The following is a 23110-nucleotide window of genomic DNA, read 5'->3' on the forward strand; positions in this document are numbered from 1 at the left end:
AAGTATAGGCCTATAAAGGTTAAGTCGTCATCAATGTTCTCCCATTTCAGACCCACTGCACAAAGCTTGCTGCCAAAAGACATTGCAGTTCAGCAGCACAGGAAATTAGCACACTTAAGTTACCACATCTACAATTCTATTTCCTATCATAATTCATGGCGATATCCACCAATGCTGAAACATATAAAAATGCTGAAACATATAAAAAACATCACATATTCTACCCCATCAATACAAATTCATCAATGTAATTGCCTGCCATTATCCATTTGGATTACAGAAGCATTTCCTTATACAATAACTTGATAAATTATGATTAGTCATGCAGCTCTTGAATTAATGTGCTCAACAGTAGGAGCAAGACACTACCTCCATGTTGAAATGTGTATCTGTATGCTTTGATTCTTTTTGATGTTTACAATAATGGCAATGCTATGCTTAGCTTCAACTCCAACGATCAGAATAGCTAAGCAACAAAATGGAGAGTGACCTTGTAAAACCGAATTAAACTCAGCTCTAAAAGTGGAGTATGCACCGGCCTTTACCATCTTTCCCAAAACCAATCCCTTCTACACATCTCAAGAAACTATCCTCACTCACAATACTGTACCTCTACGCTAGCATGACATCACTTATTCACTTTGGTACCCAGCTGTGTGTACGGGTCCCTAACATCTGATCTTGTCCCCTGATTATATAGACTTATTAGAAGAGAAAGCATTTCCCTTTGTAGAGAAGCAATAGGCTGACACCATTTTGTCCATTCACTCTTTACAGCCCAGAAACCCACTCACACACCAAGCAATCTCACCGAAGTTGAAAGCTGCTAGAGCCAGTCCAGACAAGGCGTGGAACAAGTGGATGATTTTGGCTGGCTGGTGGAAGAAGAACCGCCGGTAAACCAGGGCACACGGGTAACCTGCAGGAGAGAGAGCAATGGAGAACGGGAGGGGGATAGAAAGACCAATACATAGACAGTCAGACAGACATATGAACATGAGGACAAATAGTCAGGGAATTTTAATAAAACCCTGGGAATAAATTCCTTACCAAACAATTTCTTCACCAATGTGTTCATAAAGGTGTCTAGTAACATATCAACAAAGATTGAAATTCAACATCCCTAGCAAAATATTTGACAGCTAGGGTAATTCTGTGTCTCATTCACTTACTATATATACACTGTACTATAAGGGGAAAAAACACTCCCAAAAATATGCTTTAAGTAGCATGTTAGGGGTCTAATTGCAAGCATTTGTTTTGCACGAAAAACATTCATTGGGCCAAAATCAGACGCAAAAAAGTGATGGTTTAGTGATGAGTCATCACTTTTCACAAGGTGTATGGGGTCCATTTTTGGCCCAAGGAATGTTTTTCGTGCAAAACAAATACTTGCAATGGATTCAGAATAATTAAAAACACCTAGTTAGACCCCTCACATCCCACTTAAAGCATATTTTTGGGAGTGATTTTTTCCCTTATAGTATAGTGATATGAGTAATAGTATAGTATAGTATAGTAATAGTATAGTAAGTGAATGAGACACAGAATGACCCTAGCTGTCAAACATTTTGCTAGGGATGTTGAATTTCAATCTTTGTTAGATATGTTACTAGACACCTTTACGAACACATTGGTGAAGAAATTGTTTGGTAAGGAATTTATTCCCAGATTTGACAGGTATTCTGCTAGTTTTCCCTGACTAAAAGGCAGATTCAAATATAAAGAATCAGTTGTTGGAGAGGGGGCAGAGAGAGAGACAAGAGCCAGACACAAGCAGACAGAAAAAAACTGTTATCTAAGCTCTGAGCAACAGCATTAAGCTATGAGTGACTTGTTCTTGTCACCTCCTGGTGTGACCAACATTGACCTTGTGGTCTAACCACTCCAAGTTCCCCCTGATAAAACCGTCACACTTATCAGTGCGACACACACTAACAAATTAAAACTGCTCTGTGTAGAGCATGTATAGTATATGTGTATGTGTTACTGACAAGAACAGGCTTTGGCATTATTAGACGGAAACTTTCACATGACGTGACTAGTCTGACCTGTAGACTAGAGCTGTGTGCATACAGCGTAAATCACTGTGTTAACACACTAAAGATTTAGGTAGTACTGTACAGACATGCATAGGGAAGTATGCAACCAAGGGCCCCATATGTGGTTTCAACATAGGGATAGAACAGCGCCAGTAAGCCTGCTTGTTGCAGACACAAGCATGTGACTAAGCACTAGCGGGGTCAGGGTGGGACAGAAAAGAAGTATACGTCCATGTGTCAGAGCAAAGTTCACAGAGGACAAGCGTCTACTTTCAGCAGCACCACAACCCCCTTCCCCCCCACACACACACACACACACACACACACACACACACACACACACACACACACACACACACACACACACACACACACACACACACACACACACACACACACACACACACACACCTGAAACATGATCCCTTGCATTTCTACTCCTGTGTGACCTGATATTAATAACACTATGTGCAAACACGTGTCAAAATCAAAGCAGCCTGCGGTAGTTTTCATATCTGACCCTAATATGCATTATCTAAACCTCCATGGAACAGCACACACTCTACAGAACAGCAGCTGTGTGTGTGTGTGTGTGTGTGTGTGTGTGTGTGTGTGTGTGTGTGTGTGTGTGTGTGTGTGTGTGTGTGTGTGTGTGTGTGTGTGTGTGTGTGTGGTAAGGTAGGTAGCCTGGTCTGGTGGTGGCAACTGTCCACTCGACCTTGCAGAGTGACGGTTCATTCATTCGTAGCTTTAAGATAATCTTCAATATCTGTGGGACATCCTGAACCGAACCAGGCTCGCTACGGTTCGTCAGTAACAGAACAGTTCGTTCTCTAGACACTGCCTGTGTGTGTGTGTGTGTGTGTGTGTGTGTGTGTGTGTGTGTGTGTGTGTGTGTGTGTGTGTGTGTGTGTGTGGTACACTGTGCACAGTGCACACACACTGTCTCTTTACACTACTAGGTTTAGCTAAAGCGGAGGTTAGCAGTGAATGAGAGTTGCAGCAGTAGTAGACAGACAGACAGCAGACAGATCATAAAATAAAACCTGTGCCAGGGGATCGTTGCGGCTCTGATCTGATCGAACCACGGCGCGTTGCTGTCACGGTTTAACAGAAGCATCACTCACCGATCAGAACGGACAGAATGAGTCGCACTGCCGGTTCTGGGGAACCCAAAGACTCCGATAATTTCTCCATCAAGGGAGCCGCCATCTTTCGTGTGGGCGGAACTGGAAGTGGCTCCTAGCGGTGATTCAGCGGTGATGATGTGATCTACAAACTGACACTGACACACTTATATCTGCCCCCCTGCTGCTGGCTTGAAACGTCCAGCCCCTCTCCACCCCGATGTACACACCGTCGTACGACGATGTATAATTGGCCTTCTTTATTTGCCACCTTTCTATATTCTGTCTATGTGTTTTTGTTTGCTTTCAACAACAGAAATGAGAACATGAAATGTTGATCCTGCAGCCTCTGAATACAATTTGTTCAACAGCTATTTAATGATCCTTTTCAACAACTTTATCCCAGTTTGTGACGGCTCACTCACTGTCATAAAGGCATAAATGAGAGAGCGTAGTAGAGTGTCAACCTGGATGACCGGTATAATGTCGCCCTCTAGTGGCGAGATTTATAAGTGACGTTTTATATTTCAGGGTTACAAAAAATTGAAAATGCAGGCTCTGAGGGAAATTAACTGATGTTCGTGTAACAACTATCTAATTATCTAAAATTAAAATATAAACCTTTTATCCCAGACTGTGACCACTCACTTACTGCCAAATATAGAGCTTGGGACAGGGTAGGATTATGGCCGGTGAAATGTCTCCCTCCAGTGGCAAAATTAATAAATAACATCTAAAGATTAGCTCTATGCAGAATGTTTTGTTTATTCATTGTTATGTAAGTGTCTTACTGTGTCTGTCCAATCATGTGTACTAGAACGAGCAGCATACTGGTGCACTTTTAACAACATGTTCTTAAAAGAAATAGCGAGTGAAACTGTGAGTGGTGGTGCGGTGGACAGGACTATAGTGGTACAAGTTCTTCATTTTAAGGTAATATTCTTCTTCTTCAAGTAGTACTGAACTGCGAGTAACATTAACAACATATATTTGTATAAACTATTGACATATTATTTTGTTTGAACATCAAGAGGGGGCTTCTAATTATTAGAAACCTGCTAGAGAAATACTAAAAGAGTAAAATTCCTATTAGATAGCCGTCTCGGTAGCGTTATACACATATTTCAGTACAGATCTTACTGACGGTGCTGAATACCGTAATTCTTCCCTTTTTGTACATTAAAAAGGTAATCTCAAAGATAAAACATTAATAACTGCAGAATCACGATTCTGTCACGTATAAGATGATCCCTACTGGGATTCCTTTAGAAAATAAATTGTTAAACCGAAATGCATGCTGGGTATGGTAAATAGTACCGCTTCTCCTCCAATCGTAGTGCACATTTGGACGAGGAGGTGGGAAGACAAGGTAGGCTTTCCGTTGTACCTGGAAAGTATGAAGGTATTAATGTGTGATTTGTTTTGCACTGGCAATATACACGTATGTTTTTTTTTTCATGCCAATACAGTCCCTTGGAAGTTGGAATACAACATTATGATTAAAGTGTGAGCCAGTCTCTAGATTCCGTCTTCTGTATCCGTATGCACGCACCATGATTTCCGTATCCGCTCTAGACCCAGACCAGCAACCGGCTTGGATTTTCTTTTCTTCAATTTTTTCATCCAGACCTGATTTACACTTCAGCCTCAGCCATAGCAACTAGTCGACACTTTCTCTCTTATTTCAGAGCTCTAAATTTGCTACAGAAATCATGTTTTCTCAGTAACGTCTTATTTTCTTTTATAGTTTATCATCATCATCATCATCATTATAGTTTTGTTTTTTTATTGCTTAATTTATTTGTAGCTATTCTTTTTTTTATGTCTGTATGTGCCTACTTTAGGGGTGCATCTCTCCACTCCGACATGTCTCCTTTCCGACATGTCTCCATTCCGACACTAACCCTATCTCTACCCCTACCCTAAACCTTAGGCCCATGGGGAGTGTCGCCACTCCGACAATAAGAAGTCCATTTCGGAGTGGCGACATGTCGGAATGGAGAGAGCCTCCCCTACTTTAGTTTGTTAACAGTAGTGTTATACTAAAAGGATAACACAAAAATCCCCAGGGTTCTTGTTTCCATTGTGGTCCATTGTACTCCATTCATAATACCTTTTTAATTTATAAATACATATAGAGGGTATGGGCGTGATATCATGATCATCATAATCCGAAGTAATGCAGGAACGCCTACTGAGTGGCAAAAACTACTTTCTGGCCTTGACAGCCCATACATCCAAACAGAAAAGTCCTATCTGAATGCATTAAACAACACTAAATGACGTTCCACCACCACTCACTTCGCCACTCAATTTGTCATTCATTCACTTTATGCATGCGCATACCCTCTATTGGATGGGAAATTTGTAGCATCATATTTACTGGTGAACGGGGGGCAGATGATGCTAGGCTACTATAGGTGCTCAATAGGCCTATTTTAAGGTCAGACATTCTTTTAGTTAGGGGCCAAGCAGAAAGTGCTGATCGGGTGCACCTGCACCGTGAAACTCTGTTTTATTCTTCCGCCAGTTTTTGCAACCGTGCAGTAGTGTTTTATGAAACTCAGCAATATGGTAGAGGGATATGCCAAAAGACAAAAACACTTGATTGTATTAGTTGGTTAGGAGTTGTTAGTTATATTATGGACAGAGGAAGTTGCCTTCTCGACGGACACTATAAATGTGACACTTCCCTTGCCCCCAGCATGCAACGCTGATGAAGGCTTTACGCCGAAACGCGTCCGTTTGTTGCTGCTCTGCAGCTTACCATGCCGATCTTATAAAATAAAAAAGTGCCTTAAAAGGAGTGCTGGTGTTCTCTTTGAGAATCTTCTTTGAAAAGACAAAAACACTTCACATTCATTGGCCAAAGGTTGGTGGCGGCGCTATAGCACTTGGTATAACTCGTGCCCTGTTTGACCTACAGCCGTGAAACTCCAATACATATATGTGTGTCTCCCATAGACTGTAAAAAGAATATGGACGAAGCGAAGCCATTGCTTTCAATGCTGCGAAAATGACGTTTTTTTTGTCCCTTGTATGGGTGTCGCCATCATTGTTTGAAAGGTACCCCAGGAATCATAAGGAATGCTATTGGCTGCCAACGGTCACGTGGAACCGCAAGGATACATGGGAGAATGTGGTCGGAGCCTCCCGAAATACAGTACACGAAGAAGAACACAGCCGGCTGGTATCAGCTTAGTTGGCCACTCCCCCCGCAAATTTATCATCAAGTTTAACATAAATGGGATCATATTTGCTCAAAACGCATATCATGGTGATTGAAAGGGAGTTTTTCACTAGCGACAGGAACCATAAAGTATTTATGACAACGTTTATTAAGGTTAGAAAATCAAAGGGGAAAACGAATAGGGTCCAATGTAGACAAATTCTTTTTGGTACCTCGCGGGGGGAAAACAGCGCAACTAGCGGCCAAACATAGGACGTTTTAGTTCCGTATTGGATTCGTTTTAAATCGGCGGAACTATGCCCCTGGTGTCTCCTCATGGGGAACAAATGTGTGACCTATGACCTCTGACCTTTAGATCTCCCACCATTTTCGATAATGTGAAAAACTGTTAAAATCTATCTCCTCCTGGGAGACCTCCATGTGCAGGAAACGTACACATGAATTTTGGACCAATACCAACAAAACATCATGTTGAACTGTGGTTAAGTTAAAAAATGATCGAAGCTTTTATATGAGCCAATGAATATTGCAGTTTTCCCCAAGTTATGCCCCTAACACATATGCACACTTACATTTTTATGAAACTTGGCATATGGTAGAGGGTTATGCTAACTTTAAACAGGCATAAGTCAGGCCTTGTTTGGCCTAAAGCATACATGGGCAACTGGCGGCCCCCGGGGGCCACATGCGGCCCCCACCTTCACTTAATGCAGTCAGCAGGTTAATACTGGAATACTGATATATTATTGATTTCAGCTGTTATAATTCCAACCATGACCTGCTTTAATTCTGTCTTAGTAGCTTAATGACTAGTAGTATTAAAATGTATTTATTTTATGTCCAAGTCCAATGTAGGTATTTGTATTTAGGTTCATAAAGTTAACATGGGTATATAACTAAATGCGTTTATCAAACTTTTACATTTCAGGATTCCAATACAAAAATAACAAAAAATAATTCAGGATTCCAATTCAAAAGAAGCAAAAATAGCAGATCTACAAGCTCAAAACGCATCGCGTTGCGATGCGTTTTGAGCTTGTATCTGCTATTTTTGCTTCTTTTGTATGAGATACTAGAAAGTGACAAAGTAGGACGTAGCAATATGCAATGTGGCCCTCTGGAGTGAAGGTGGAAATAGTGGCCCTCGCCATCATCAAAGTTGCCCATCCCTGGCCTAAAGCCATGCAGCTTACACATGTGCCTTGAGACTCATGAGGAACACATCTGTCTGCCGCTGTTAGATTTTCCACCATTTTGAACTGTTTGAAAAACACTTAAAGGTACACTAGGTAACTTTAAGACTATTTTTAATATGTATATAAATATTTTAGTAGTCATTTCCCTTTTCCTCTTTGAACTTCATAGGGGTTGTGCACTGAGTTGATTGTTCAAAGACAGCTACCGGTACATGTTTGATGCCTGTCAGAGAGGGGCGGGAGAGGGGGCCCCCTCACAGACTCACAGGTTTGAATGCCAACTTCAACAGTGGAACAGAAGCAAAATACAGCCAGGGGGATGTGTCTTTCTGCAATTAAGGAAACACCCCAGCACAATAATTTAGTGGCTGATAAAGGTAATGACTGATAAAAAATATATACCGGTATACATACATATATTAAAAATGTCTTAAAGTTACCAAGTGTACCTTTAAACCCATTTTTCTGGTGGATTTTTGAACTATTTGCGTGACACATTCTACTTCTACAGACAAACTATGGACCATGAACCATGAACACACGGACATGCACACACCTAAACATGCAGATGTAATATGAATATGAATATAAAGTCAGCTGAGGCAGCCGTTTTATTGGTTGTTGGTTCAGGCGATATCACAACCAATCGGTGGACAGGGTCTGTCTCGAAAAAAAAAAACCCGAACTAAATCAATTGATAAAAACCAAATCCTAGTTTTCGAAGTGAGGGGACTTTCCCACAGTCCCCCTCCACTACACCTCTGGCTCCAGACCTCCAGCTCAATGGTATAAGAGTGGAAGCCTGTGAGTCCGAAGGTCAAGGGTTCGATTCCTGTCCCCTGTCAAGGGTTCGATTCCTGTTCATGTACCGGTATGGCATTCTTATTGCCCTAGTTGCTCTCCTGCATGCTAGAGATGCTTATATGGACTTTATTATTATAAAAGTTGATTTAAACCAGGCTGTTGTATAACTCAATGCATAGAGTGCATACCTGCTAAAGAGAAGGTCACAGGTTCGATTCCAGGCTCTGTCCTGATGACTGCATTTTTACAAGAGTTTTGAAATCTAAGGAACATAATCCTGCTTGGCCCCTTTCATGACTGCTTGCAGCTATGATCTTTTGAGTTTGGGAGTAGAGACCTTTAATGGGTTTTGGTAAGTCATCTATCTGTCATCAACTATCATCACCATCTAGTGGCCACATTGAATATCTTAGGAGGTACACACACACACACACACACACACACACACACACACACACACACACACACACACACACACACACACACACACACACACACACACACACAACTGCGGACACAGCATGTAAATATGTATAGGCTTAGGCCTAATTGTAAAACATGCCTCCATAATATTGACACCTTTGGAAACATTAGGCCATATGCACACATATGCAACTCATAATGATTATTGTAATGCATTTCTTCTTTTGCTATTCTTTATTTATAATTTTATTGTTGCTACATTGAGGACTCAAATCCAAAGATTGTTCTCTATTTGAGATGCAAATAGAGCCATTAAAAAAAACAGAATCTTGAAAATCTATAGGCCTAGTAGACTATCCCCTGTCAAATATCGTATAGAGTTAATTGGATTGAGGTTTGACTGCTGTGTAAAGGTATTTGTTGCATGATTGTCACCAATAAAGCTGTCCATGAAAGCTAATACAGGAATGATTACAGAAATGAGGTTATATAGTTCTTACCAATAAACAATGTATTACATAGATAGATAGATAGATAGATACCTTTATTATCCCAAGGGGGATAACTAACTATTACATAGTTATTACCCATATTTTAACATAATGTAGTCTATAGGTCTACATTTTAGAGTGATAGTCTACTGGTATGCATGCTAACCTGGGATAAAACAGCCTCTATTAGCCTGCATGGCTTGGGAAATGCACTTTTACACACATGTAACTTGAACTTGAACTTACAAGCCTAATTTTCCTGAGGTACAACAGTGATATGTGACCGAGACAGGCTACTTTGTGCCAGGCACAGCTGAACTCATTCATAACATCATTGATACTCACATTACTCAGTGATTTGGTTATTTTGACTTCTGGTTATTTTCAACCACCCCTCCCGAGGGAATTCTATTTGACATTTACTGAACTTCTCATGAACTTCTGCCTGCAGCCGGCTCGGTGTTGGGCGATCTTCTCTGCTTCCTTCCAAGCAAGTGACATACATGAACATGCTGGATAATAATATGCGTGATATTGATATGCCCGCTGTCTGGGCGTGGTTTACTGGTGCCACTAAAAAATCTCCCATTCATTTTCCCCATAGTCTATGGGCCATAGACTTTTACAAAAAATATTTATATCATCTATTTTAAGCCTAGAATCAAGCCATCCAAGATTCTGGTGAATCATGACATGAGATTCATGGCCATAAAACCTTTGATTCTGTGCCTGTGTGGAGGGGAAAGGAAGAATATTTATATATGATTTACTACATTTAATAAATACCATTTTCTTTTCACAGAATCAAAGGTTTCATGGCCATGATTCACCAGGATCCTGGATGGCTTGATTCTAGGCTTAAAATAAGTGATATAAATATTTTTTTGTAAATGTCTAGGGGGGAAATTAATGGGATCTTTTTTGTGTGGCACCAGTAGCCTAAACCACGCCGGGCGTGTCGTCGCAGCGCCAATAGGCGGCGCTCAGGGGCGGGGTTAGGGTTCCGGGGTTGATAAAACGACCGAGCTACAGTCCGTCCTCTGCTCTCTCGCCCCACACTGACAGGCAGCAGACCCACCCGGATCAACGGTTAGCACCGTTCTAAAAGGCCACAGCAGCACACAAGACCCTCCACCAAACCGCAAACATGAGCAGGAAATTCTTTGTCGGTGGTAACTGGAAGATGAACGGCGACAAGGCCAGCCTCGGCGAGCTCATCAAGACCATGAACGCCGCCTTGGTGGACCCCAACGTCGGTACGTGAAACATTTGACATTCACACTCACACACAACGTGATCGATGCTCCTCTCTTTGATTGTGTAACTCTGCTGCTCTGTAACGGCGACAACGACACGATGGTGACACTTTTTGAATGGTCGCGCACGTATTTTTACATTTCAGTTTGGCACTTTCGCCGCGAGCGGCGACAGGCTTGAATTAGAACATTATAAATTATAGATCAAAGACGATTATCAGGATCATGGTGTACTTTTTTCTCAAGAGTCAAATTAAAATGAATGAGAACACCAACCACCACATGCTGCACATTATTCTATTATTGCGTGGTTATTACTTAACCTTACGTCTTAATGTATGCACTTTAACCCAAATCCGACTTTAGGAAGACACACCAAACGTAATACAGTGGATGAATGGGGAAGTCTCAAAGGGATTTTCAGCCATGTCTAGTGGGCGTGCGTTCAGAGCTGCACGTAGGTCCCCGTCGTGCAGAGGCAGCCAGCAGTGCGTGCGTGCGTGTGTGACACTGTGACACAGACAGAGAAAACGGTGCACGTACAGTCCTGTGATCTGGAGTCTGGACATCTTCCAATAGCCACAGGCCTACACGACGCCGAATCATTAATTCATTTATTTTCTCTCTGTAGAACAATGATGCCCATTAAGAAAAGGACAAGGCACAGGCCTATTTCCGCCCTTATCACATTTCAAGTTGGCAAGTACTCAAGTAGGCTAGACAATGTATGGTGTGGGCTAGTTGTAGGCATGTCCTGGCCTGATGCACCTGTAGTGTTTGATTAAATACTTCAAGTTCAAACATGAGGACAGGGAATGATCAAGTAATATCCTTTGGCAGGGGTTGACACTAAGGTCTCAGAGGCACTTGCCCATCGGGCAAGTACAGGTCATGTTCTACTTGCCCGAAGGTAATGCCCACTTGCCCAAAAAGTAAATCGTCCATTATAAAATGATAGGTACGATTTTAATTACCGCTCAATTTAACACTTATTTCTTTACTTTCTGGGGCTGTGCGATAAAATGTCATACCTCAATACCTCCAAATACCAAATACTTTAGCTATGATTGAATATGTCTATGGTTTCACACTTGTTATTTTATATTTTTAAATGTAGCACTAGCAACAGTAAAAACAGCACATTATAGGTAAATAGTGCTCTTATTTTACATTCCACAGACCAGAAGACAGCGCACTGGCCACGTTCAGGTGTTTAGATAGACAGATATCTTGTGTTGTGTTTATAAACATTTATGTCCCCTCTCAAATGAGCACTTGCCCTGTCGGGCAACCTGAAAGCCAACTTCACCTGCCCTGACGTTTTATTTACCTGCCGGGGGCAGGTGGGCAAGCCTTAGTGTCAATGCCTGCTTTGGACTTTGATCCTTTAGAACTAGGACCCGCCCCCCTCCAAACTGGAACAGTTTCAAGCTCAAGTGGACACTGGACATATGTGCTAGACTGAAACTAAAAGTAGGATTTTCCCATCAAGTTGTCTCTGGGGATGTAATGTCAGAGTTCAGCCGTTTCATTTCAGCCAGTTTATTATCCTGACCTGTAGGATATTTAAAGTCTGCCTCTTTTGTTGACATTTTGAACGGAGACCCCAGCTCCTTGGTTTGACCTCAGCAGAATGCAGCCACTCAGAGGCGACCTTTTGCAGGTTGAACTTGGACCTTTACGCGGCGGGAGCCGGTGTCCGGCCAGGGATAAATGACCTTTACCAAGGCCTTATGTGAGCCTCACGAAAGCTGAAGATACAGTTACCTTGTGAATGTCAATGCCTGGAGCGTGACTTTACTGTACCCTGCCTGAACTTTGTGGTAGGAGTTTTGTAATGTTGACTTGCAAAACCACACGTGATTAAATGTTTATAGCTGGGCAAAACCACACTTGATTAAATGCTGGGTACAGTGCAAATATTTAGTAATAACACTTTGATAAACGTATCGGATTCACAAAACACAATCTGGCTGTCACCAAAATATAAACAAATTATTATGAACTCTTTCTCTAAATGTAATGGTGACAGTGACACCGAGCTTTATGCAAATAACTAACTGTATCTATCAGATTGAATGGGCCTACCTTTCAGTGCTCAGTCAAAGATCTATTTTCCTGGCCTGGGTGGCTGGCAATGTAGCCTGACAGTGCTTTGCGGGTTTGAGTACCATTCCTGACTAACTTTGCTGCATGTCTCTCCCCATCTCTCTTCCTGTTTCCTGTCTGTCTCTACTGTGCAACTATAAACAAAGGCCAAAAAGCCCCCAAAATATATTTATTTTAACGTCCATTTTTCCTGTTTATGCTTTCAGAGGTCGTGTGCGGTGCCCCAGCCATCTATCTGGACTTCGCCAAGTCTCACTTGGATGCTAAATTCGGAGTGGCCGCTCAGAACTGCTACAAAGTTCCCAAGGGTGCCTTCACTGGGGAGATCAGGTTGGGCTTTGTTTAGTATCTAACTAATATAATTCTTGAATAAATGTTGTATGAAAATGGCTAATAGATCTGCCATTTTTGAAAATGTTTGAAAGTAGTGATATCCATATTCCCAGATGATGTCTAGTCTCAAATTGCAATATTGATGTATTGTCTGGCCCTACTAATAGTATTACAGTGTTGTTTGTGAATTAAATTGATTGTCTTTATATTATGATGCACTTCTTGTTCTCAGCCCTGCAATGATCAAGGACTGTGGCGTGCACTGGGTGATCCTGGGGCACTCTGAGAGACGCCACGTCTTTGGAGAGAGCGATGAGGTAAGTCTGCAGACACAAAGCATGCACAATGAAAGATATAGGAAGTAAACACCAGTACCAATAAAATGCAACATGCCTGCTCATGTTATGTAAATTTGCAAAAGCGATAACATCACTCTGTCTTACTTATCACTATCTTAGTGATAGCATTGTGTAGTGAAACAATACATTATTGCACAAGCATGATGGCATAATCTGGCCTATCCATGATAGTTTGAGTAAGATGTCATGTTATCATGCCTCTAACATGCAGGGCAATGAAATCTAACACAATGTGCGTCTTGTATTTACTCCATACCACTATGTGACTGGACGCTTGTGTGTTCTGATAGCTCATTGGTCAGAAAGCCGCCCATGCTCTGGAGAGCGGCCTCGGGGTCATCGCCTGCATCGGTGAGAAGCTGGACGAGAGAGAGGCTGGCATCACAGAGAAGGTGGTCTTCGCTCAGACCAAGCACTTTGCAGGTATCACTCTTGACAAACCCCATCATGCAATCATTTGACATCACACCATAATTTCAGATTCCATGGAATGTCATGTCACAGGTTGATGGTCCATGGGTTCATGGCTCATGGCTACATCCTGGGGTAAAAATGCTTTATCTTGATCGTATTTTTCCTTTTTCAGACAACATTAAGGACTGGAGCAAGGTTGTGCTGGCCTATGAACCTGTGTGGGCTATTGGCACTGGCAAGACCGCTTCCCCACAGCAGGTAAAGTTTGATAAACATTTAAACATTTTTATTGTTTAAACACAGATGTACACTTTTGCAGGTTATTAGACGGGTGTCTAATACAATGTCTCTCTTAATGAATGCAAACCATCTGAAAGAGAAGTCTATTCACTTAAATTGACTGCTTGGATGATACCAGACCTTCACTCATCCATCTTCTGTCTGTCTTCTGTGTGGGTTCTATTAGGCCCAGGAGGTTCATGACAAGCTGAGGGAGTGGGTGAAAACCAACGTGTCTGAAGCTGTGGCCAACTCTGTCAGGATCATCTATGGAGGTACATCCATTTGTCTGCTTATCTCAGAGATTAAACAATCTATGAATTAGGTTCATTAGATAGACCTTTATTGACCCCACAGGTGAAATGTGGTTGTCATGGCATTACAAAATGTGTCATTGTTTTTTTTAGTCTGTTTTATTTTTCTCACACTTGCATGTAGTAGCCTAGTAATTCCTTTTTTCTTGTGACCTCTAAGTGACCTTAATCAGTCACCTGGCATCCCTATTATGGGGCAAGCGATGCAAGCTTGTAGATCGGCTATTTCCCCCACACAACCCAATCATATAACAAAATATAAAACCGGGCTTAAGTGGTCAAGTGCTGTGAAAGTATTTTCATCCTCTAAGCTGGCTTAGAGGATGACTTTTAGATGTCTTTATTGTGATAATCTCCTCCCATCATTATCCCTTTCTCTCCATAGGTTCCGTGACCGGTGGCACCTGCGCGGAGCTCGCAGGCATGAAGGATATCGATGGCTTCCTTGTGGGAGGAGCTTCCCTCAAGCCAGAGTTCATTGAAATCATCAATGCCAAGCAATCAAGGGTGGCGATGGAGTTTCAATATTGAGCTGGGTGCTCGTTTTTAACATCCATATTTCAGCTCCATTCAGATGCTCGGGTTCATCAGCATCATCGATCCCTCACACTCGGCACTTAGAACTGTTCCCCTTTCATCCTTTTTTTACCCTTTTTTGTGTAATGATGTCATTTCCTGTGTTTCCCTTTTTTTAGTATTTTGTTACAAAATAAGAAGGGACAGGTTGACATGCATTGTACTGCACTGAAAGAAGAAAAAGAAAAAAGGAGTTGGTTCCACTAAAATATTGTCTGTGTGCAATACCCACATACAAGTGCTCATGCTGTAAGGGAAATCTACAGTAAATGTGTAGCTTGAGTTGGACAATACACCACAACCCATGCCTTTACTTGAAAACTTTGTGCATACAGTATCGACACACTTGTCAATCAATTTCACGTGTCTTTTTAATATACTGTAGGTGTCTCTCTCTGTGTAATTATGATGTTGACTGGCTTTTCCCCTCCCTTTAGTAAAAGTTTGTTATCCCCCTCTTTTTTGGCTTATTTTGCTGAGAAGGGGGTGTTCCATCACACGTCAATCATATTGTGTCATGGCCAACGGGTAGCTGGGCGGGAAGGCCGTAAAGAAAACATCGTAATAAAACTGTTTAGAGATGGGAACAATGTCTTATGTTTTGTTTTCTGTCTCAATGTGTTCTATTGTGGAGGTAATCTAATCGTCTTGATCATTAGATTTTGTAATCATGTGCTAACACTTACCAACTGTTCTCGCACAATCGCCACCACTTCCAAATCTATTTCCCCTTAATATCTAAACCACATATTGTACATGTGTGTACTGTTCATTGATATTTTAATTTTGTCATGGAAGTAAATGGGGCTTGGATCGACCCGAAATCTTTCACAAATTGGAGCCATACTGTACGTCACACAGATATGTCATATTAGACAGACATTACAGGCATTAGATTTTGTTTTACAAAAGTTAAGTTAATGTTAGGTGTTACTATACTGTACTATACTAATATAACTTAGACCTCTGCATAGACAAATGTGAAACCTTTGAAGCTCAAAAAACATTCAGATTGCAGATAAAACCTTATAAATCAATCTGAAAGATTGAATAACTTATGTTATTACTAGTCACACAAGACAGAAAGGAAATGAAAATATGCTGAGGGGTATTATGACATACAGCTTACACAGAGAGAGAGAGAGATCATTACAGGAATGAAGTCATGTTAAGACAATGCGGTGCATGGCAGTGAAGGCATCTCACTGCTATATTTATCTGTTGGACTCAAAACCACACAGCCAGATCGTGTGACACACAGCAGCCGAGGAACACTTGTACCAGGGGAATACTCTACTGTATAGCTATGCCCATTAAGCACTCATACTGGCACTACTGTCAGTCAGACTGTAAGCATGTCTGAGTGGCTAGTATAACACAGAACCCAAAGATGGCATTAATGAACGATAATGGTCAGACCTAGAACATAATAGAATGGCATTGACTTGGGGGTTCAATTTGCGTGGGTCTACAGCATCTGTGTTAATTAGATTGTGTATGTCTGTGTCCATAGAGGTCAAGAGAGACAGAGAGGAGGGATGTGAACATCCTCTGAGTGAGAGAGTTGCATCATTACTCCAGGTTCATACCACAGTCAGTAGGTCTAAAGTGGTACTGAGGTGTACAGTGTGTCTATTATGCTGGCAGAAAGAAACAGGATTCTCTCAGATGCACCTGAACAGGCAGGTATTCTTTCACCAGTGTTTGGCAGATTTCTGACGGTTGATACACATACTTTCACCAACTGGAGATACAGACAGTAACAGTACATATAGCCTGGCATCTGGCAGATTCATCTGGTTTCCAGCCATTACAGGCTACCTGCAGCTGTTATGATCTGTATTATACATAAAGAGTGCCGCTTCAGTTATTAGACATAAGGCAGCATGCCCAAATTGATATGTATACAACGTCTATGGCCAGCATCAGAAAATGTTAATGTTTTGTGACAGGGACCCCCAGAAGAGAAAATGTATGTACAAATATATAAAATAATTATCATAATAGAGGGTATGTGCATGCATAAAGTGAATGGCAAATCGAGTGGCAAAGTGAGTTTAACGTTGTTTAGTACAATCAGAGGACTTTTCTGTTTAGATCTATGGGCTTTCAAGGCCAGAATTATTTATTTTTGCCACTCAGTAGGTGTTCCCGCATAACTTCCGGGCATGATGATGATGTCATGCGCATACCCTCTATTAGATTTCCAAATACTTTTTCAAACATTTTCAAAAACAGCAGCTGTACAAGCTTGCAGCACAAAGTGACACACTGTGAGCTTGTAGTTTGGGGATTCTGTTGCAAGTTATTGCAAGCTGGTTGCAGTTGCAACTAGCTGCGAAGCGAATCATTGGTGTGGCTGTGGCCTGGGCTTATACCGGTAGATTACATTTTTACATTTTAGACTTTTCTGTTATAACATCTGAATTTCCCTCCAGTTCTTAATGAACCCAGTCTAATTATCTAATCTTCTGATCTATTATTGGAATTATTGTAAAGGTCCCATCTGATATAGGCCTACAGGTGTTTGCCACAGCCACCTGACCCAGAAAAAGGACCGAAAGACTAGTTTCTAAACTCTCTAATGAACTTGATACTAAAATGCTTGGTATTTCATATGTGTGTTGTAATGTTGCCCTTCTCTCCAATAACCCATTTCCACTCCACCCCACGAGGCGGCGATAGTGCCACACTTGCATAGCCATTCATGTCAGTGTTTACAAGCGAAGCGTGACGCGTCCACCGGAGTGGCAAGAATAAATCACGGTGCTAAACGGTGAAAGCTAACAAATTCACCCCAGAAAACGTCTAAAATGCTGTCACTGAAAGTCTTTCTCAACGACAGGTTGACGGCGGCGGCCGAGGAGATATTCGGAGCGGTCGAAAAGACGATAGTGGAATACAAGGAGGAAATCCTGCGTTCAAAAGACCTGGAAATCAATCGTCTGCGGCTGCAGCTGAAGCTGCTCAAGTCAGGTCAGTTTGAATGATTCTGCGATCTTGCAGATCAAAGATCATCTCTACGTGAACGGCGTAGCGTCAGCTTAATTCTACGTCGTTACTGTTTACATGTGCATTTCATCTGAAACGTTTGTCTTTTATTGTCCATAGTCCCTCAGTTGGAGAGATATGGAACCCAGCAGCAGCAACAACACAGCAGCAACCCTCCTCCTCCTCCTTCTCATCACCACCACCAGCAGCAGCAGCAGCAGCAACAACAGCACAACCATCCATCAATCCCCCCTCCTGTTCCCGCAGGAGAGGCCCCGGAGCCCCCGCAGTCGCACCACCACTGTGAGCACGAGCAGGACGGCAACACCAGCAGCAGCATGGACGAGGAGAACCCGGAGCCCTCCTCGCAGGTAGGGATGGGATCAGGCCTGGAATTTCGTCATTTTAGGGGCAAGGCCACTTGGCCTTTGGTGTTGTCCAATATTTGAGGGCACCAAGGCCAAATGCCAGGGCAGGAAGGCCATCAAATAAAACAAGATTTTAGTCCATTGAAAGAAGTTTTTGAATTTAAGGGACCAATCAAAGTCCCTGGATTGTTTTAAAGATGGGGACTCAGGAGAGTTAAGATTTCAGAAACTAAAAAAAAAAAAGGGTTAGGGTTAAGGTGTCTACATGACAAGAGACACCAGAGTCTACTGTCTACATATTGACAAGAAAGAAACAGAAGAGAATGTGGTTCAGTCAGCTGGGGCATTAAGGCCACTGTGGCCTCAGGTCATGTCATTGGTTTGGTTTGAGGGGCATATGGCCAAACTGATGAACCATGAAATTCCTGCACTGGATGGGATGTTATGAAAATGTCATATCATGATTATTGTGACCAAAGAAATCGTGATTTACGATATCGCGATAATCAAAATATCCACAACATCCATTATCCTGGGGCGGAACATTTGTAAAATAAAATAGCAGAGCTACAAGCTTGTAGATTGGCTATAGAGATTTGGTATACGTACCTATATTATATGTACGTTTTACCAATTGATCCCAGTGCATGACGGTGGACGATATCACGATAAATTAAATCTCCACGATACGGTTATCGTGAGTGTTATTTTATCATGATAAACGATAATATCGCTTATCGTCCCATCCCTACTCGCAGGTCAAGAAGGAGCACCACCACCAGAAGAGCCAGCAGCAGCAGACAATCTCCAACAGCAGGCACTTCTGGATGAGCCAGGACGACGAGCAGCTCGACGGGCTCGAGTCGGACATCAAGGAGTTCATCTCCCCGTCGGGGCTGAAAGGCGGCAGCCTGCAGGACTCTGTGCTGCCCTTCCACTCGTACCCGTCCAACAGCAGCGGCGATGAGAACAAAGAGAAGCCCTACTGCTGCTCCGTGTGCGAGAAGCGCTTCGGGAACTGCTCGCACCTGGCGGCGCACATCAGGACTCACACGGGCGAGCGGCCGTTCAGGTGCGACATCTGCCGGAAGGCCTTCATCACGACCAGCGCCCTGAACAGACACCAGACCATCCACGCGGAGGGCAAGCAGTTCATATGCAACTACTGTGGGAAGTCCTTCAAGTGGATGGAGTCTCTTGGCAGGCACATCAGAAGCGTGCACAAGAGAGAGACTAATATGCCTATAGAGACTAATATGCCTATATGACTCTGCATTGCACATTGTTGTATTTAGGTTGTTCTTCTAGGCTGTGATTGTGATTTGTCTTCCCATGGGCGTGTTTTTTTGTTCTGTTTTTTTACGTAGAATACTGAAACTAAATCTCAGTAAAGGGGTATTGGGGTGTCTTTCATACTTTATTGTAACGTTAAATGTGAATAATGTCAGTTAATGTGCATGCATACTGATATATAGGCCATAGACCTAAAAACCTTTATGTAGAATGACTGTTGCTTCCATAATATGAAAGTAATACAATCATATTCTATAAAGATTTTATACTTCCTTCCCGGTTATTGTAACTTTATTCTTACAAAATAAAACGAGGAGAGTCACTGTATTGTTATTTGTTTTTCTTCAGTTTAGTTCATTCAACAGTTAGCCTGCAAGATTTAATTTCTGCAGTAAGTTGAAAAAATATAAGCGCAGTTCCAGTCCTCTCCAGCAGGTGGTAGTAACGGGTATCATGGTGCCTCCATTCATGTTTCTGCCTGAGAGTATTCAGATTGTTTGCTACAGACCTATTCTGTTTCATGTTATATGATTTTGATAGTGTTTATCAAATGAGGCATTCCCAACATACATTTGCGCCAAATTACCCGATTTCTATTATTTTATTTGACCCTATCACTATTCGGCCTACATTGCTGCATAATTATGCCGAGGGTGTAATTGCAAACACTGGGACACTATGATTTCAAGGGGTCTAAAGCCAAACCCCCACGAGTCACCCTGCAAAGTATTCCATCCTCTTAATACCACAATGATTAGTGGATTCCCAACAGTAAACCTAATAGCTTCTTTGTCCTAGGTAAGGGACAGTGTTATGGTAACTATAATATGTGGAACATATACCTACTGTACCATATGAAAAAACAAACAATATTCCAAAGTTTCCCAGCCTGTTAGTTCAATTATTTTACTTGCAAAACTGTATCAGAATAGCATAGAACTCCCAAATGATAATTGGTACCTGTCAAAAGTGTGGTAGAATTGACAAGGCAGCCATTGGCTGGTGGAGTTTCTCTCCTCTGCATGGCAACACACACACACACACACACACACACATAGATGGCATTAATTCATTGGTCACACATAGATAGACCTAGACCTCACAGTGATGCTAAAATACATGTTGCAAGAGCATTAAAAAATACAACATTTCACTGTTTGTAACTGATACTGACAATGAGTGAGTTACAAATAAGCCCCTTTTAATTATTGATTCCATACATTTCCAGAGATTTATACTTGGGTTAACACTGAAATAAGGCCATTGCAAATTAAAGGGTTCCCAAATTAACCTAATGGCAGCACCCAGCTAATTGCTATAAGATTAATCTGATTAATGAGGAACATACAGTGACTAATGAAGCATTTGGTAACAAAGAGAGATACCCAGTCTGACACTGACAAAAGAGGTCTACAGGGTAATAAAATAAGTTAATTCACTGGAATCAGAGTGGGACAGGGCTTTTACCATTAATGTCTGCTAGGTCCCCATGGGTGTCACTCCTGGGATGTGGCCTGTGTGTCGCTGTACTCAAGCAGTCTCACATGGTCAAAGCTTCAACTGTCTGTTTCTTCCTGAGCTGTGGATGTCTAGGCATGTTTTTAATACATAAAAACATGTGTGTGTGTGTGTGTGTGTGTGTGTGTGTGTGTGTGTGTGTGTGTGTGTGTGTGTGTGTGTGTGTGTGTGTGTCTGTGTGTGTGTGTGTTAGGGGATGCAATATTTAGCATGATTTGGAAGTTAGATATTGATGACCATGTATGACCTGGGTTCTCTTGACTATTAACTGACTTGGAGAAGGTTTCTGGTCAACGTGGAAGTTGTCCCATACCTATTAACTATTAAAAAATATTAATTGTCGATAATTCATTGTGCTTCTTTAAGGCTAGTTAGAGGATTGAGAAGGGTCAAAGTGTGTCACCCATGTGCAATACTATGAGGGCCATCAATTTCAGACAATAAGGCAGATTTATCTGAAACCTATTTTACATTCCTGGAATTGTTCTGTCTGATGTGGCAAGACCCCACCTATCTGTGATGTGACGAAGGAACAAATAAATAAATAGATGAATAAATTACAACAATATAGAATTATTCTACCTGTGGGAGAGTTAAAAAATGTTGTCCCTGCATATACAGTGGTATGGTTATTATACTAGGACAGCAGTTATGTGCAACTAATGTCTTATGCTGTGTTTTTCCTGAGAATAATAGTTTACTACCATATCAACGAGGCATTCTTGGAATTTGTCTAATTGAGACGTGCATACAAAACATTCAGTCTTCCTGATAGTAGAATAAATGAAGGAAGGTAGCATTGGATCTCAGTCCTAGAAATAAATCCTACACATCCTTCATACTTCTGACATTGTCCTCATTCACCCTGGCAAAGGACTGATGGAGTTCTAAGAATACCTCCCAGATGTGAAGAGGGCAAAATCAGATTCGTCCCAGCCTGAACATACTTTACATTATGTCGACACACTTATTCAAGGTGACTTTTTATCGCCACACAACCTACATACCACCACCACTGGAACCCAAACCACATCCAGTAGCTTCACCATTCAGTATGTTGTAAATCCATTGTCAGCATCTTAATTCTAATCTCTGGCGACTCTTGTTTGTTGTCAGTGGTTCGTCAGCATGACGATGATTTTAATTGTATTAGGAAGACAGCACACATACAGGCGTCTACTAAAAGGTGTGTATGAATATGCCCCACTTCATTAGCTTAACAGGACAAGGAATGACAAGATATGATCAGCGGGTAATAAGACAATGCCTGCAACAGCTACAAGACTGTCATTTCCCTTTAAAGTATATAAGCAGCCTTGAACCTGTATGCTTGTGCAAATAGAAATTTCGACCGCTTCACCAGATACTTTACAAGGAACACAGAACACCAAGCAGGCAGCAGGTAATATGATCATGAATTATTTAACTTTGCGCTACTTCTACATTCAGACTTAACACACTGTCCGTAATATGCAAGTTTATATCTTAGGCATGGACAAAGCAGTCCTTAATCTGCATGCCTAAAAGTAATTCTGTAAAATGAAGGTCATATTCTCTTGATAGCAGTCCAGCTGGTGTTGGAAGAAAGAAGGGGGGGGTGCATTGGTCGCAGTGAGAACACACACATACATGAGCCGTTAACAGCCCCACTAAATCACATTCCCTCAGCTCCTCCTTTTCATTCCCCTCTCTATAGTTTTACAGTGCGGTATGGAATGCTCGCTCTACGGGGCGACTGGTGTGCAGTGGAGCGACTCCACTCCCATGTCTCGCACTCATCCCATGTGTCTCCTATTAGCTACACTCTCGCCAAGAGAGGGAGGGAGAGAGCGATGGCGAGAGAGAGAGTCAGAAAAAAATGGGGGGAGGGGGAGGAGAGTGAGGAATTCGATATGCTTTGTGCATGAGTGACTTGTATAAAACAAAGAGAAGGAGCAAGAAGTCTGCATGTATGTGAGAGAATGAGAGAGGGAGAGAGATAGACAGACAGACAGACAGAGAGAGTGAAAAGTGTTGCACTCACGGAT

At 41.9% G+C, this 23110-nt stretch overlaps 2 protein-coding genes across 3 annotated transcripts in view; one reads left to right on the forward strand and one right to left on the reverse strand.

The window, feature by feature from the left end:
• Positions 1-3292, reverse strand: part of lpcat3 (lysophosphatidylcholine acyltransferase 3) — a 33439-nt gene extending 30147 nt beyond the window's left edge. For both annotated transcript variants that reach the window (XM_080738576.1, XM_080738575.1), the window contains exons 1-2: positions 3170-3292; positions 812-919 (exon numbers count right to left, since the gene is read on the reverse strand). In XM_080738576.1, coding sequence (XP_080594702.1) covers positions 812-919; positions 3170-3254 — 193 coding nt within the window. In that variant the 5' untranslated portion in view covers positions 3255-3292. The remainder of the gene's footprint in view (positions 1-811; positions 920-3169) is intronic.
• A 7031-nt stretch (positions 3293-10323) lies between these two features.
• On the forward strand, positions 10324-15516 carry tpi1b (triosephosphate isomerase 1b). The gene is made up of 7 exons (XM_080749718.1): positions 10324-10529; positions 12845-12968; positions 13204-13288; positions 13621-13753; positions 13917-14002; positions 14211-14298; positions 14723-15516. The coding sequence occupies exons 1-7, from the start codon at positions 10421-10423 to the stop codon at positions 14866-14868; spliced, it is 771 nt and encodes a 256-aa protein (XP_080605844.1). The 5' UTR covers positions 10324-10420; the 3' UTR covers positions 14869-15516.
• Positions 15517-23110: the final 7594 nt, after the last annotated feature.

The sequence above is a fragment of the Nannobrachium achirus genome (genome assembly GCF_963921795.1).
Source record: "Nannobrachium achirus genome assembly, chromosome: 2".
NCBI classification, from domain to species: Eukaryota; Metazoa; Chordata; class Actinopteri; order Myctophiformes; family Myctophidae; genus Nannobrachium; species Nannobrachium achirus.

Excerpts from the sequence above, each read along its gene's own strand:
- tpi1b (XM_080749718.1), top strand. The coding sequence starts at position 10,421 with ATGAGCAGGAAATTCTTTGTCGGTGGTAACTGGAAGATGAACGGCGAC. Across the intron at positions 13,289-13,620 it reads TCTTTGGAGAGAGCGATGAG|CTCATTGGTCAGAAAGCCGC; the intron begins GTAAGTCTGCAG and ends GTGTTCTGATAG. Across the intron at positions 14,299-14,722 it reads TGTCAGGATCATCTATGGAG|GTTCCGTGACCGGTGGCACC; the intron begins GTACATCCATTT and ends TTCTCTCCATAG.